The sequence below is a fragment of the Scyliorhinus canicula genome, chromosome 6 (genome assembly GCF_902713615.1).
Source record: "Scyliorhinus canicula chromosome 6, sScyCan1.1, whole genome shotgun sequence".
Classification (NCBI taxonomy): Eukaryota; Metazoa; Chordata; class Chondrichthyes; order Carcharhiniformes; family Scyliorhinidae; genus Scyliorhinus; species Scyliorhinus canicula.
The window spans coordinates 133920043-133935015 of record NC_052151.1 but is presented as its reverse complement, the minus strand read 5'-3'; the positions used below and the strand labels follow the sequence as shown (position 1 = coordinate 133935015).

General features: G+C 42.0%; 1 protein-coding gene across 2 annotated transcripts in view; it reads left to right on the top strand.

Annotated features, from left to right (window-relative positions):
* The window catches only part of ldah (lipid droplet associated hydrolase), a 365694-nt gene that overhangs the window by 341425 nt on the left and 9296 nt on the right, over nucleotides 1–14973 (top strand). The window contains exons 5-6 of one of the 2 annotated variants that reach the window (XM_038800178.1): nucleotides 5056–5138; nucleotides 9392–13588. In XM_038800178.1, coding sequence (XP_038656106.1) covers nucleotides 5056–5138; nucleotides 9392–9457 — 149 coding nt within the window. In that variant the 3' untranslated portion in view covers nucleotides 9458–13588. Of the gene's footprint in view, nucleotides 1–5055; nucleotides 5139–9391; nucleotides 13589–14973 lie in introns of those variants that run through there. The other variant, XM_038800177.1, reaches the window with a different exon arrangement.

Sequence of the window (14973 nt, the reverse complement as noted above, 5' to 3'; positions counted from 1 at the left end):
TGCTGGACATGGATTCTTTAAAGGAAATCTGAGCCGAGTGCATAAGGAATAGTTGTGCTTAAATAGCCAGAATCTCATTTTCTGTGTACTGGAAAAGAATTGAAGGAATGAAGGATTGATGCAACATGGAACCATCACCGCAGCTCCGGAAAGCAGAGAAAGAACAGCGTGATGCAATGCTGGTTATCACACTCGAGTTGCAAATTGATAGATTAGAAGCCCTTATGATTTACTTAAGGCACTGGGATCATGTGAAAGAGGCTGGAGAGCAACATAGTGGCAGCCAATTAGGCCCTGAGCTTGAGAGAAGACCACAAAACTTGCACATTATCCTCTTAATCTGCTGCATCTGGTTGTCCAGGGAATGCATTGAAAACATTTGTTTTGTCCTTGTCTCAGCTCACCTGCTGTTGAAACTAATTCTTGCATTTGTTACCTCTACATTTGACTATTCAAACACACTACTGTCTGGTCTCCCACATTCTACCCTTTGTAAACTTGAGATAATCTAAAACTTTCCTGTCCGTATATTAACTCATACCAATTCCTGTTTTACTATCACCATTTTGTTCACTGACCTGCATTGGCTCCAGTCAAACAACATCTTGATTTTAAAATTCTCATCCTTCATCTCAAATCTCTTGTTACTCCCTACCTCTGTAATCTCCTCCAGCCCCACAATCCGCCATGATATTTGCACTCTATTAATTCTGGCCTCTTGAGCATCCTTGATTTCAATTGCTCCACCACTGGTGGCTAAGCTTTTAGATACCTAGGCCTCAAGCTTTGGAATACCCTCCTGACATCCCTCGGCCTCTCCACCTCACTTTTCTCCTTTAAGACACTCCTTAAAACCTAATCCTTTGGCCAAGCTTTTGGTCCTTTTACCTTTGTCCTTTTGTAGCTCAGTATCATATTTTGTTTCTGACATTCCTGTGAAGCGCCTTGGGGCTTTCAATTACATTAAAAGTGTTTTATAAGATGTTGGAAAAGATTGCCTGGAAGTAGCTTTAGCTTGAGGCAAAGAAGCTGAGGGTGACTGCAATGCCTCAAAGCCTATCCACCTTTGGCATAAGTCAGTAGATGAAATGCTCTCCATTTACCATTTTCCTAGACAGATACGATGCCAACAACACTCGAAGCTCAACACCACCCAGGGCAAAGTAGCTTGATTGATACTCCATCTAGCACCAGCATACTGTGCCCTCATTGTGTACTCTTTACTCTTTGCAGGATGCATTGTAGCAACTCAACAAGACTTCTTCAGCAGGGCAACCCAAACCCCATAACCTTCACTGTTTAGAAGGACAAAGACAGCCCTGGTGCATTGAAACACCGTTGTTTTCAGGTTGCCCTCCAAGTCACATAGCATCCCGATTTGAATTTATATCACTATTGTTTCATTGTCACTGAATCAAATTACTGTAATTAACAGCATTATGGGAGCACTTTCATTACATAAACTACAACAGTTCGAGCAGCAAGTCCACCATTCTCTTCTCAGTGGGAAACTATGAATGGGCAATAAATGCCAATACAGCTAGATCCCACGAATCAACAAAAATAACTCCCCTTACCCAACGTAATGGTGACCTTTTCAAAGGCTTGTAGATTGAGAGAAAAAAAAGCGAAGGAACACTCATTCTGTTTCTGTCATGACCATCATTGGACAAGATCAAGAAGGTCACCTTCACAACTATTCAGAAGACAGCTGCAAGGAGTACGTTTTTGTTCACCAAAGATTCTTATCTTGACCTGATAGCTGAAGATGATGTACACCTTAATCTTCCAGTGACCAAATAGCAATGAGGACTTAAAAGTTGAAATGCTAACATCTGCATTCTTGAAATTATCAATTTCCAAATTAGATTGTCGAGATTGAAGAATGAATGCGCAAACCACCATTGCCACTGAGAAGGGAAATACCACATGACTGAAATGGCATGGCAAGAAAATTAGTTTCTTAAAAGGACCTGTCCACACATGTTCTACCACATGGATGACTACTTTGTATATGGGTCTTCTCTTCAAAAAATGAGGATGCTCCTGAATACAATGCAAAATAAAACAATAAAAGCAATTGCTTGTGGGGGGGTTCTATGTAATCTGTCACAATTATAACCATTTGCAGGATTACTCTTAGCAACAAATATTTGTTATATAATTACTACAGAGTATTATCATCATTGTTCCCAGACATGCATTGTGGCCAGGAGGAGAATGAAGAAATGCAAAAGCAGGAACATGCAGAAAATGATCAGAAACTACTGCTCGAGCGTTCTTGTACAGTTTTTTCCAACAGAAATTATATAAACAAAACAAATTGCAGATTGTTTGTTTTAGGAAGTTACCTGAATTGATTCTTAGCACATGCTTCTGATTTGACTGCGCAAGTGGAACAATGTGAATGTTTGAGCAGTGAAGTATTTCTGAAGTATTGCTGCAGTCCTAGCGTATCATAATTCTTCAAAGTTTTAGCCAAAATTAATACTGTTATTGGTTGGCTCACTTTCAGTTTAGCTCAAAAGGATCAAGAGGCTGCAGTATTGCAGGTTTGAAGAGTTAGTAGGTTTCAGTTTCCATTTGCTCATACTTATACTGGAATACTTAAAAGTAAAAATAGAGACTGCAGTTTAAACTTACCGAACATAAGAGACCACATCTTAAAGGTGAATTGGAACATTTGGCTTGATGTTCTGAACACTTAGTTTTACATGTTTAGTCTGTATTTGCTCACGAGCAATGAGCCAACGTGGTCTTTTCAGAGTGTGCAACACAATACAGGCATTCAGAACTCACAAACTGGCTTCTGCCACTAATGAAATGTTTCTACTGTGAAACAGAAGCTAAGTGGTGTTTCAATAGTGTGACACCCGCTGCTCAAACATCACTAATGGATTCCATGAAAACACAAATATAAATCACCAAACACTAGTAGGAGGAAATCACTAAGTTGCTTACTCCAAAACCAAGTGCAAGTATGGTTGCAGTTGCAATACCGTATGTTTAAGTCATGCCATTGTTTAAGGTTCACTTTGTATTTTATTCTGGTTTTACTTTTTTGTAGATAGTTTTTTCTGAGTTTTAAGCAAAAGCCTTGTATCTTTATGTGATCATGTGTGTACAGATTGCATTTAATCTTGTTAATTGACAAAGGAGTTATATCTTTTAATTATCTTTCATATTCTGATAAATAATGTAAAACAAATGTTCCACAAAGGAAACCTTTCATTGGCTAAATGCCATTTTATAAAACACTGTAGGGAAGCAAATTCTTTAAGAGCATACTTATGGTCTAACGAAACACAGATTCATGACAGAGGAACAACCCTCCTTACTGTAAATTACCCATCTGCCTTATCCAGAGTTGGAACTTATTGCAACACAAGTAACCTCTTAAAAATTATTTGGGGTTGTTTGTTGTAGCAACAGAAAGATGTTGAAACTGCAGTCTAGCCTTGAATTTAGAGGACCCAAAGACAAGGAGGGCTGTTCAGCCTAAGAGCATGGAATAATTGACCCATTTGGGAAGTGAGTACATTCTTCACTGAAATGAAAACGGGCAACGGATTTCCACTGTCAGTTTTACAGTGGGCAGCAAATTGAAATGTACTTAATTGTGCCTCAGAGACAATAGAAACTCAAGTAAAGTGGCTGATTAATGTCAGTAGTTTTCGCCTACTCTTGTCGGCTGAATTCTTATTATACATTGAGGAATTCAAAATATTTTCCAACAAGTGCCCCCTTTTTTTAAAGGCTCTGTGTCTTTCAAAACTATCGTCATTGTCAGTTAAAATCCAAATGAGTATGCTGCCTTTAAGAAATGTTCATTAACTCGAGTTGTGAAACTTATTATCATTTAAATTGGTTCACCTTTAATGTTCCTGGGGATGGTGGTGTGATTGCATTCAGCAATATACACAGTATATACAATATACATATCCATGATCCAAACGTCTCTTGCGACAATATTTGCTGAAAGTTTTTTGAAGTAACATGGCATAACTGGTGCAAAATTGCCAATTTTTGGAATTGTCTTTTTTCAAAGAGCCTCAATTTAGATGAGCAAAGGGACTCATTTGAAAATTATTGCAAGATTTGCCCTGAAGGTAAGGTCCTAATCTCAACTATGTTACTGGGCAAATCGCCAAGTGGAGGCAAGGCATTTGCTGGTTTCAGGAGAAATGGAAATGTTGATCTGTCCCTTGTTGCTGAAGTGCAAATTCCTGGTGAAACAACAAGAATTACTTTTCCGTTTGAGGATGTATGCAGGTCAACTCTCACCATGGAAAAGTGTATGACAGGCTGCGGGAACTTGGAAAAGAGAGAAGATGAAGAAAAGAATATCAGTGCACAGAACAGAAACATTTAGCCATAGAGACCACAAGGCCCCAAGTTTGACACCGGATGATCTGAGCCAAAAGCAGCAATTCAGGCACTACGACACAATTTCTAACTCCAGTACCAAAAGTGGGAGTGAATTTCACAAAGACATTTCCCTCTGGTTTTCTGTTTTAAAGCGTACCTATTACACTCATTTCTAGTCAATTGTCCCTCTTTTCATGATTTTAAACAAAGAACAAAGCAGCACAGGAACAGGTCCTTCGGCTCTCCAAAACCCTCAGCACCCTTATCTCTCTATACCCATACTATCCACATATTTGTCAAGATGCCTTTTGAACGTCATTCATGTATCTGCTTCCACAACCTCTCCTGGCAACATGTTCCAGGCACTCACCACCCTCTATGTAAAAAAAAAAAATCTGACACCGAACGACTCCACCGTACAGCGAGCCTCTGTCCACGAATGGCAGCGGTGCCCGAAGCCCCCCTCCTCGAATCTATCATATCACCCTATAATCCATGTTCTAATAAAAAAACGCAAGTTAGATGGGTGTTGGCTGGCAAGTATTTTAAGAACAACTAAATAATTTTATCTAACTAGGGTTTTGAATTAAATATGTTTTCTATTGCTTTCATTGTGGAAAAAAAATTTAAGTGTTATGTTTAGTCTTTGGATTACCCTCTGAACTGAGAATATTTGTTTCTTTGCAGCTAATGCCATGTATATGGGAAGCCAGGAAATGATGCAGGTTATGCAGAGAGATGATTCAACCATAAGACGGTGTTTGGACAAGGTATTCTAGTTTCAAATTTGTTGTCAAAATTCCGATGGTTTGCTATTCAAGTGTCCATACACAACATGCAACTGTTTACATTTTAGGTTAAAATTGTGGGAACAACCTTTCTTCGGGAATTGAACGCATTTGGAGAATTCACTTGAAATCTCCATGAATTTATGGCTTGAAATTTAAAAGTCACCCACTGGTGCTGAATGAATGTCAGTTCAGGAACAGTTTACTTTCTATATTGAAAGTAGTAGAGTCCCCTCTTGATAAGCCGAAAGAACAAGTATCCACCAATATTGATGAAGGTATTCCTGGCAATACAACACAGACAGCTCGTAGATAGGCACATTATTTATCACAATTAAGCAAATCTGAAAGAATCTGAAGGAGGAAAATTTCCCACTAAGTACAGCGTTCACCACTTAATGGACCCCATCCAAATGAAATCATTTAGTTTAAAGTGACATTTAAAGAAACATTTGCAGCTAATGCCATGTATATGGGAAGCCAGGAAATGATGCAGGTGTTTGAACAAGCTATTCTTACATTTTTTAAATAGGTATTTAAAATAGTTTTTTTTGAAATAGGTTTATTTTTAAAACATTGAAATTTCAGCAGAGTAAGCCATTCCACTTAATATGAGTTTACTGGTGCTAATTGCATGTCAAGGTTGTCCACTTTAATCTATTTTGCTGCTCTTTCCCTATATGCAGCAATTATGATTCGGGTAATAATTTGATACCAGTATCTGTTCCAGGAGAAATGCAAGGGGACCGCATACATTCTTAATAATCAGATGACCAACTAGCAGCCATCCAGAGGAAAGGAGGCCAATTAGAGGTGCAATGGTGGGGCTCCATGTCCTATCAACATTGTACTCTGGGATTTCATGTGGTAGAGGGTAATGGTCACGGTTAGAATTGCAAAGGTCCTCGTTTCCTGCTCCTGGAAGCTTCATAAGATTCCATCTTAAATGGGCTGTTTCAACCTTTCTTAATCTCTTGAGCTCTACTGTCACATTGCTCTGGGAAGCGTTATCTTGAGGTAGAAATAATGTTCTACAAAGTAGCAGAAGTAACGGCAGCTGGTTGAATATGACGTAACCCTCAGATTCCACACTCAAGGGAGATGACAATGAATAGAAACCAGATGTTACATCACAGGAGGAGTCACACCATGTTGCTTTCATTGTCTAGTGATAAGAGAGGGTTCATCGCACACCAGGTTCCCTGCCTTGACTGTCAAGAAGGAGTGCTTTAAAACAGTCAGAATTTAATAGTGCATTCATGAAGGAGAAAAAGGCTCTACTTTTAAATTGACTGATGTGATTTAATTTTCTTTTAATAATTAAGTCGAGCCTTTCTTTCCTCTATATCCCTTTTTCTGGGTCCCAACCATTGTGATGTACAGAAGTGAGATTAGAGACACAAGCAAGGACAGCAAACCAGCCTATAATTCATTGCCCTGTTAAGTAGCTTGTTATCAAGCCAATTGACCCTGATAAAATGCTGCCAATGCCATAAAATGTTTGGTGTGGGCAGCTGGACAGGAACAGGCAGTCCAACTTTTATTAAACAATGTTCTTCAAAGGGCAGGAAGGAAGGGCGGGGTTCCTTCTTCGGGTGCTGTCCTTTGATGACCAGGGAATGCCTCTCAAACGGAACCGCCCCCCCCCCACTTCCTTCCTACCCGCCTGCAGCCTTAACCCCACTCCCTCAACCCACCCCCCCCCCCCCCACCCCCTGACCCATCCAAACCTTTCCTGCCCAAGGCCCCAGACTTACCTGCTCCAAGGATCCACAGATCTTCTTCTCCTGCAGCCCCTGCGGCAATAGCCACTAATTCCTGGACTGATGTTGCTGCCAGCCAATCAGATTGGCCAGGTTCAGAGGGCAGGATGTTCTCCCCAGTGTGGGGCAGAAGTTCCACTTGGCCCCATTAAGGCTGCGGACAGGTCACCGTGGAGCATGCTAGCTCCACGCCACCTTTGCTTCAGGGTGTGCTGACCCTGCCCCCATCCCAATATTATTCAGTCCAAAGTGCGAAGAACAAAAATGAAAACAGCCTGAGAGACAGACAGAATTACAAAGTGGAAGAGTAGAGAAAGTTACAGAACAAGGGAATCACAATGTTTCTTTTATTTCTTGATAGCCTGCCGCATCATAAGATCATAGAATTTACAGTGCAGAAGGAGGCCATTCAGCCCATTGAGTCTGCACCGGCTCTTGGAAAGAGCACCCTACCCAGGCCCACACCCTATCCCCGTAACCCAGTAATCCCACCCAACCTTCTTGAACACTAAGGACAATTTAGCATTTCCAATCCACCTAACCCGCACATCTTTGGACTGTGAAAGGAAACCGGAGCACCCGGAGGAAACCCACGCACACATGGGGAAAACATGCAGACTCCGCACAGACAGTGACCCAACCGGGAATTGAACCTGGGACCCCGGAGCTGTGAAACAATTGTGCTAACCACTGTGCTACCGTGCTGCCCAAAGACATTCAACAAAACTATTAAAATAAATTGCACTTGTAGCACCATAATGATACCGAGCATGAAAAAGAGTTCACTAAAATAGTGCTATTGGGCCTTGTGACCAGCTGCCTCTATGGGTGTTTTTGCCAAACTGTGTGTCTTGTTTTTGTGAGATCTCAAAGCTGTACTTCATGAAATATAATGATTTAGGGGGAGGGGGGGAAATCAAATAAACACCATGGATTTTCTGTGATTTAGTGGTAACAGCTGGAAGCATGCTATAGTTTCAGAGGCACTCTAATCACTTCTAGTGATAGATGCAACTTATTGTATTTCCCCAGAGAGCTTTTCATTACTAATTGCAATTGGCTGTTTTCAAGCTCGTCTTTCATCTAGATATGGAATGTTTATTAGCAATATTTCTGCACCGAAGTTGCTTGATTGCTTTAAAGTAAACAGCCATAATCACGATAATGAGCTTCCTACTTCTTGTGGAAATTGTATTAGCATTGTATTTTTCCTTCTGTCAGTTGAAGTCTAATCTATCAAATTTGAGCCATGTCAAAGATCTTTTTCAGGCATTAGGCATTTAGCTATTTGTTCTGTGATTAGAGACTCCATTGATTCTTTTTTAACAGCCAAACTTCGGAATCTATGATTATCTATGATAATAGAATTGAGATTTCTTTCTTTCAAGGAATTTAAATTTCAACTTTTTTTTATTTTTCAAATTTAACCTTGTGATAGGTCAAAATTGACTTCCTCACTCACCATACGGATGATATGAAAGAATTCTGCACATGGACTGCAGTGGTATTAACTGGCTTGGAGTTTCCTTCACATGTCCACTCATATAGCTGTTTAGCACAGGGCTAAATCGCTGGCTTTGAAAGCAGACCAAGCAGGCCAGCAGCACGGTTCAATTCCCGTAACAGCCTCCCCGAATAGGCGCCGGAATGTGGCTTTTCACAGTAACTTCATTTGAAGCCTACTCGTGACAATAAGCGATTTTCATTTCATTTCATTTCATATACACACAGGGCAAGATTTTGAGCCCGCAATCGCAGTCAGTGAGAATGGTGGCGCGGGTTCAGAATGTGGATAGAATCTGGCAAGATCAGCATTTTTGATTCCCCACTCCCCCACCCCACCCCCAGTGGATGGGTAGCACTGTTGCTTCACAGCTCCAGGGTCCCAAGTTCAATTCCCAGCTTGGGTCACTGTGCGGAGTCTACACGTTCTCCCCTGCGTCGGTTTCCTCCCGGTGCTCCGGGTTACTCCCACAAATCCCAAAAGAGGTGCTGTTAGGTAATTTGGACATTCTGAATTCTCCCACTGTATACCCAAACAGGTGGCGCCAAGGGACTTTTCACAGTAACTTCATTGCAGTATTAATGTATGCCTACTTGTGATAATAATAAAGATTATTATTATTAGAAGCACATCACAGGAACCTAATTTTAGTATGTTAGCAGTCATTAGTATGCATTCACTCTGACCCTTGCCCCTCACTGAATATTCTGTGGGCACCAGCATGATATGACACTGGCACCATTTACAACAGGTTTGCGTAAAGATAAACGTGGCGGCCTCACCCTCCAATCATACTCAGAACACCATCTCCTTCCCTCGTCATCTTTCCATGCCAGTACAGGAGATGCAACATCTCCCTTTTTGCCTCCCCTCTCTTCACCATTCAAGACTCCAAATACCCGGTACAACTGAAGCAGTGACTTATGTGCTGTTCGTTCAATCTAATATATTGTATTTGTGGCACACAGCATGGTCTTCTCTACACTGGGAGACCAGATGCAAATTGGATGAACTTTGCAGAACACCTCTGTTGAGTCTACAAGCATAACTCTGAGCTCCATTGGCCTGCCATTTTAATTCTCCACCTTGCTCTCACGCTGACACCTCTGCTCTTGGCTTGCTGCATTGTTCCAGTGAAGCTCAATGCAAGCTGCGGAAACATCACTCATCTTTTAGTGGACAATTCTCAACCTTCTGTACTCCACATTGTGTGTAATAATTTCAGATTGTAACTGCATTTTGTTTTCTTTTCTTTGTGTGGGGTTTTCCCGTTTCTCTTTTTCTTCTTTGTTTTCCTTTTCCCAAAGCAGCACACCTTATTCAAAACCTATTACATGTCTAACTTGTCCTAATTCTGATGAAAGGTCATTGACCTGAAATGTTAACTCTGTTTCTCTTTCCACAGATGCTGACTGATCTGCTGAGTGTTTCCAACGTTGTCTGCTTTTATTTCTTAAAAATGCTTCCATCTTGCAACCCATGCTCTTTGTAATAATTCCTAGGATGCGCAGTGAGAAAGGCCAAACAGGTTAATTTTAAACTGAAAAAACGAACTGATAATAAAACCCATTCCCACAGCACACAAAATAAACATCCCAGCCAGCAACTATCGGGAACTGCGTTACTGGGTCTAATGGTCCCACTAAAAAGCCTCAGCTGGGTGGGCATCCGCCAGCCCACCGTGGAAACTTGTATTCTCTGAAGCCCATTGGGAGATCAATCCGCGATCTCCCATGGTCCTCGTGAGATTTTTTAACACTCTTGTCCACACAGGCTGCAAGAACCTTATATCTGTTGGTCAAGCACAAGACCTGAGACTCCTTTGTTGTTACCTTCTGGATCCCCCAATTAATCAAACCGAGTCCCAACCCATTTCTCTCTCTTGTGCTGACAAGTCTGCAGCTCCTGTTTAAAGTAGCACAGACTAGCAGAATGATCTCTCCTGTAACTTCCAGATTCTGCTGCTTGGATTAAAGATACATGCTTCTTGCCTTTATTGTAGTCACACTCAGCTCTCCCTTATTATAAACCAAATATGAAGTACTTAGCCAAAGTGATACGACTGCCTTCTGGAATAAAATGCTATTCTGAGGTACTTTTCTCCCTCAGCAAATCAGTATCTGAAGCTTGGACTCAACTCATCAAAACTGAATCGAAGTTCCTCGAAGACACTTACTATGGGCATGGTGTAAGGGTCCTGTCACAATATGTGGACATTGTAAAGCACATAAAGGGTTAATATAATGTTACTACTCTAGTCACTAGATGGTGCTATGGAGCAACCATATAAATATCACTTGCCTCCTAAACTTCTGGGAGATAGATGGAGTACATGTAGAGAGTGGAAGGGAACAAGACAGAGTAGTTGTGAGGTAGTCCACCTCATAGTGTAGTTAATAGTGTAGATGTGTAGTGTAATCTTTATGTGGGTTGCCTCTGGGTGCTCCGGTTTCCTCCCAGAAATCCCGAAAGGCACGCTGTTAGGACTTTTCTAAATTCACTCTCTCTGTACCCGAACAGACGCCGGAATATGGCAACTCAGGGCTTTTCACAGTGACTTCATTGCAGTGTTAATGTAAGTCTACTTGTGACAATAACGATGATTATTATTACTTAACTAGTTCCTTAGTAATACGTTCAAATCTAATTCAGTGTTGTGTAATAAATTAGCTTTGATTATTAAACACTGCTTGCTGTTCTTTGTTAGCACTACAACCTTCACCATCCTGAAGGAACAAAAAACAAAGAACACAACAGGTCCTTCCTGTTTATTCCCTGTGTATTCACTTATTTCCCCTTTGTATAATTTTGAAATTACATTTTTGATCCATGGATGATTAATGGACATGTCTCTTTGAGGCAAGAAGCCCGTATCTTTAATCCAAGCAGCAGAATCCAGAAATTACAGGAGAGATCACTCGGCTAGTCTGTCCTGGTTTAAACAAGAGCTCAGACTTGTCGGCACCAGAGAGAGAACTGGATTGGAACGCAGTTTGATTGATTGGCTGGTGGACAATGAATTGGCCCTAGGGCACCACGGCGGCACAGTGGTTAGCATTGCTGCCTCACAGCACTGAGGACCCGGATTTGATCCCGGCCCCAGGTCACTGTCCGTGTGGAGTTTGCACATTCTCCCCGAATCTGCGTGGATCTCACCTACAACCCAAAAGGATGTGCAGGGTAGATGGATTGACCATGCTAAATTGCCCCTTAATTGGAGAAAAATTGTCTCAAAAGTCTGTACTCTGCCTGGTAACAGGTGGTGATCCTATCCCAGTGGACTGCTTTTCAGTGTCCCAAAGAGTTTCAGTTTGATCCTGGCAGCACGGAGAAAAAAGGTCTAGGCTGTGTTTCTGAATTGGCAGAGAACCTGGATAAATCTATTTACAGGAGAACTATTGGAAGCTATGCAAACAAAGACCAGAACTTGTTATTTCTCTTCAGAAAGCTAGTGAGTGCTGTATTTCAGAAACTACAGATGCCTGAGTACAAACCACAGACTCAAAGCAAAGATTAAAGAGAAGTAAGGTGTTGGAAACTTCCATCTGAAAAAAAGACATTTTCTTCCTTTTACTTAAGATTTTTACCCCTTTCCACCCTCTGGTTGTTTGCCTCGTTGTGAAGAGGGTGAAGGAAGGTTAAAGTGGGGATTAGGAATTATCTTACTGTTAACCATTTGTCTTTGCTGCATGTTTTATTGTAGTTCTTATTATAAATAAACAGCAATTATGTTTACATTTAGAAACCTTGCGACTGTAACTATTGGGCGGCCAAATGTTTTGGGTATTTCTATAAGAACTATTGGTTAATTCACTTGTGTTGTGACTCCAGAGCAGGTGGGGCTGGAATTGACCGTGCACTTGCCCAGGGTGTCCTAACAGTGGTTGTTGTATTTCACAATAACATCCACCAGCACCCACATGTTCCAGTTAGAACACATCAGTTGCCCTGTTATCTTTCTTGTATTTTATTTAATTATTTAGAATTTTAAGCTTTGAAATAACACTCCATTTTCTATTCATAGTTTCTAATCCGGGTAATAGTCTTGTTTAACTTATTAAATTTAATGATATGCTTTAGTTCTTTACCATAATTTAGCTTAATTCTAATTTAGCTATTGTGAGTTTTTTTCAGAAACATATGAAGAAGCACCTCATACCCTCACTTCACCATGTTACATTCTTTCCAGATTTACTATCATTTTGGTAAAATTTGCATTCAGTTGAAGCTGCTCTGTGTTCATAAAGTCATTATTAATTCACTTGCTATTTTATTTGGCACGATTGAAAGTTTTGCCCCAGATTAGAGAAAAAAATTAAAAGCAATCACCAGCCATCACTTACCTGCTTTCTTGTGTCATCACACTGATTTTGTCCCTCACCTCCTGTTTTCACTCAAAGGCTACTCGCAATTCCCATACTGTTGTTAAATTCTCTACTCTCTCAATGTGCTTTGCTGCGCTGTTGCTGCCACTGTTTCCCACACTGTTATTAAAATCTCTGATCTCCCAGTTGCTTTGCTCCTCTGTCAACTTACATGTGTGCACCACTTCAACAAGAAATTACCAGCTAATGTCATCATGAAGAGGACCGAACACCCAAATAGGATCTGCTGTTCTGAAAATCATGAAAGCAGCAAACATGAAGGTGGTATTCACAAACTGAAGATATATAAAGGTGCAAAAGAGACCCCTTAGTGATAACAGGGAGATCAATGTAAAGTGAAAGGTGGGTAAATACCCCGACTGACCTTGACCAGTTGGCAGTAACCCATTTCAACTCATGGGGCATTACCCAGTGAGATAGACGAAGGGGACAAGAGTAAGGTGAAGGTCCAACGCAACTTTATTGAATACTTTATCAAGGAAAATTGTAGTCAAATGAAACTATGTAGCCTCTGCAGCAAGGCAACTGGAAAAAACCTGCTGGAAAATTGCATTTGGCCTTCAAAATCTGGTAAACCCAGTCTCGTGGATCTGCGCCAAATCTTCTAGTCTCCAGCAACTATTCTCCCATGGACTGGGTTTAGCAATTGGAAAAATATACTCTTTTGGGCTATCACTGTTGCCTTTCGTACACTATTATTTTTTAAATATTTTTATTCTCCTTTTTCAGATTTTCATCCAAATTTAAACCCACCAACAACCAACAGTAACAAATATAATGTCCCCTCCCACCAACCCCCAAACAACCCTCAACATTTTAAATACAAACATCAAAAAAAAGGAATCAGGAATCCACCATCCACCCATACATATTCATCAACAACATACCCAGTCCAACCCCCCCCCCCCCACGCCAAACCCCACCCTAATGTTCGATGTCATCCAATTCTTGAAAGTGCATAATGAACAAACCCCATGAACAGTAGAACCCTTCCATCCTTCCCCTCAACTCAAACTTCACCTTCTCAAGTTTTAAAAACTCCAACAGATCGCCCCACCATGCCAGGGCACAGGCTGGAGAAACTGACCTCCACCCCAACAGGATCCGCCTTCAAGCAATCAGCGAGGCGAAGGCTAAAACATCTGCCTCCGCACCGCTTCCCGGCCGATCCGATACCCCGAACATGGTCTCCAGAGGACCCGGCTCAAGCCTTCGAAATTACCCTGAACACCTCCTTCCAATACCCTTCCAGCTTTGGACAGGACCAAAACATAAGAACATGGTTTGCGCCCCTCTCCCCCCGCAACGCTCACAAACATCCTCTACCCCCTCAAAGAGTTGGCTCAGCCTCGCCTTTGTGAGGTATGCCGTATACACCACCTTCAGCTGTATCAGCCCCAACCTTGCGCAAGAAGTTGAGGCATTCACGTCCGGAGCACTTCACACCACAACCCCTCCTCCATGCTCTCTCCCAACTCTTCCTGCCACTTTGTCTTAATCCACTCCAGCGGTGCCTTCTCTCCTCCCAGAATCATCCCATAAATCACCGACACCACCCCCTTTTCCATTCCTCCTGTCGTCAGCACCTCCACCAACAGTGTGGAGGCCGGCGCCACCGGAAAGCTCTGTATCTCCTTCTTAATGAAACCTTGAACCTGCATATACCTAAACATTTCCCCATGCCCAATCCATATTTCTCCTCCAGCCCCTTCAGTCCTGCAAACCGGCCCCCCAGAACCAAATCCTTTAGTGCCCTGATTCCCTTCTCCTCCCATCTCCGAAAACTCCCATCCCACTTCCCTGGCTCAAATCTGTGATCCTCGTATCGGGTTGTCCCATGACCCCGCCCTCCCCCCAGCCTAAAGTGCTGCGCAACTGCCTCCAGATTTTCAACATCTCTACTACTACCGGACTCCCTGAGTATTTCCCTGGGGACATTGGGAGCGGTGCTGTTGCCAATGCCCTCAGCCCCGACCTCCCCCACAGACTCTCCTACATTCTCACTCACAGCGAGTCCACCCTCTAACCAGCTCGTGACCTTCTCCACATTCGCCGGCCAGTAATAATATAGTAAATTCGGAAGACCCAACCTCCCCCCTCCGACTGCCGTCCTCTCTGAAACATCACCTTCTTAATCCTGGCCACATCCCCCCCCCCCCCCCCCC